The sequence below is a fragment of the Hipposideros armiger genome, unplaced genomic scaffold (assembly GCF_001890085.2).
Source record: "Hipposideros armiger isolate ML-2016 unplaced genomic scaffold, ASM189008v1 scaffold_37, whole genome shotgun sequence".
NCBI lineage: Eukaryota > Metazoa > Chordata > Mammalia > Chiroptera > Hipposideridae > Hipposideros > Hipposideros armiger.
The window spans coordinates 4,802,679-4,804,913 of record NW_017731387.1 but is presented as its reverse complement, the minus strand read 5'-3'; the positions used below and the strand labels follow the sequence as shown (position 1 = coordinate 4,804,913).

The 2,235-nt window shown below is 43.8% G+C and overlaps 1 protein-coding gene across 1 annotated transcript in view; it reads right to left on the bottom strand.

The window, feature by feature from the left end:
* The window catches only part of IPO9 (importin 9), a 34,286-nt gene that overhangs the window by 23,743 nt on the left and 8,308 nt on the right, over nt 1-2,235 (bottom strand). Inside the window, exon 3 of the mRNA XM_019638001.1 lies at nt 175-236. Within this exon, the coding sequence (XP_019493546.1) occupies nt 175-236 (62 nt within the window). The remainder of the gene's footprint in view (nt 1-174; nt 237-2,235) is intronic.

Below are 2,235 nucleotides of genomic sequence, written 5' to 3'. Positions count from 1 at the left end.
CTAAGACCATCGGAAAACAAAAAGATATTTACATTACGATTCATAACAGTAGCAAAATTACAGTTATAGAGTAGCAACGAAAATCATTTTATGGTTGGGGGTCCCCACAACATGAGGAACTGTATTAAGGGGTTGCGGCATTAGGAAGGTTGAGAACCGCTGGTCTAGGCTTACCTGACGAATTGCCAACGCTCCCTGGGGGTCCACGGTCAGCTCTGCCAGATGAACACCAAATTCTGAAAGAGAAAAGTTACCGTGAGTCGAAGAGCACACAGGAAAGCCACAGCAGTTTACTGAGCGCTAACCCTGAGACCAACGAGAACGACTTCGGGAGGAGCTGGAGCCGTTGCCTCCCAAAGCACTGACACCCTCAGACTGATTCCAAGCAGGACCAACAGGCAGACCCACAGGGCGCGGCTGTGCAGCCAGCACTCCAGCATCAGTGCATTTTCTCCTTCCCTGCAAAGCGCCTTCCAGCCCCCTTCCCTGCCAAGATGGTGGCACCTTCCTGAACCCATGAACGTGGTATGTACCTAACCCCAAAGAAAGACCGAAGGTGAGATTTCAGGCGTTGCTCAGACACACACCACCAGGTGAGAGATGATTAAGTCTAAGGAAATCTGGCTTTAACAGGCTTAGTCCTCAAAATAACAACTGTCTAAGTGAACAGTTTCCAGTAAGCAGTGTAAGCAGCACTCTTGCAATGCATGTTGGGAGGCTATAAATGAGTCTTATTCCCGAGTTAAAATTCAGATCCTTTAATATAATCCCTATCAAAATCCCAATGATGGTTTTTGCAGAAATAGAAAAACCCATCCTAAAATTTACATGGATTCTCAAGGGACCCTGAACAGCCACCATAATCCTAAAAAGAAGACCAAAGCTGGAGTGCTCACGTTTCCTGATTTCAAAACTTACTACAAATCTATAGGAATCAAAACAGGGTGGTCCTGGAATGAAGACAGACATACAGACCCATGGCAGAGAAAACAGAGCCCAGAAATAAACCCTCTCATATATGGTCAGATGATTTCCGACAAGGGTGCCAAGAGCACTCAATGGGGAAAGGACAGTCTTTACAACCAATGGTGCTGGGATGGCTGCACGCCCATGTGCACAAGGATGGAGCTGGAGCCGTACCTGACACACATACAAAAATTCACTCAAATGGATCAAGAACCTAAACATAAGACCTAAACCAATAAAACTAGAAAAAAACACAGGACAAGAGCTTCATGACATTAGGCTTGGCAATGATTTCTTGATATGACACCAAAAGCACAGAAAACAAAAAGAAAAAATAGACATACTGGACTTCATAAAATTTAAAAAACTTGATGCATCAAAAGACACTATCAATACAGTAAAAAGACAACCTAGAGAACGGGAAAAATATTTGCAAATTGTACCTGCTGAGGGATGAATATCCAGAACATACAGCAAACGAATTCAACAAGAACAAACAACCCAATTCAAAAATAGGCAACAGACTTGAATAGACATTTCTCCAAAGAAGACATACAAATGGCCATTAATGTGCTACACATCCGTCTGTCTGTCCATCCACCTGCCCGCCCATTCACCCTCCATCCCTCCCTCCCATCCACAGATGGTCCCTGACTTACAATCGCTCCACTTTATGATTGTTTGACTCTACAGCGGTGCAAAGCAATACGACTCAGCAGAAACTGTAGTTTGGATTTTGATCTTTGCCTGGGCTAGTGCTATGGTGCTGGGCAGCAGCATCGAGCATCAGCTCCCAGCTGGCCACAAGACACGGGGTGAACAGTGATACTCTAGTTTACTGTGCTGCCAGTGTTTTTTAGGAAGTGTGTTCTGGGCACATTTAAGGTACGTTAGGCTAAACCAGGCTTTGATGTTTGGTAGATGAGGTGTATTAAATGCATTTTCAACCTACGTTATTTTCAACTTAGGACGGGGCTTTTCTGGACATAACCCCATCCTAGTCGACAGGCATCTGTACTGATACCTCAGATGCTAATCCAATACCTCAAGGTTCTTCTACTTTTCCTCCTTTCCTTACTTGTACCGTATTTGCCAGCGTATAAGACGACTGGGCGTATAAGACGACCCCCTAACATTTCCACTCAAAATACAGAGTTTGTTATATACTCGCCATATAAGACTACCCCCTCTTCCGCACACCTTCCACACACCAAATAAAAGGTAAAACAATATCAGATTTGATTTCAACATTTTAATTTATATTCAAAT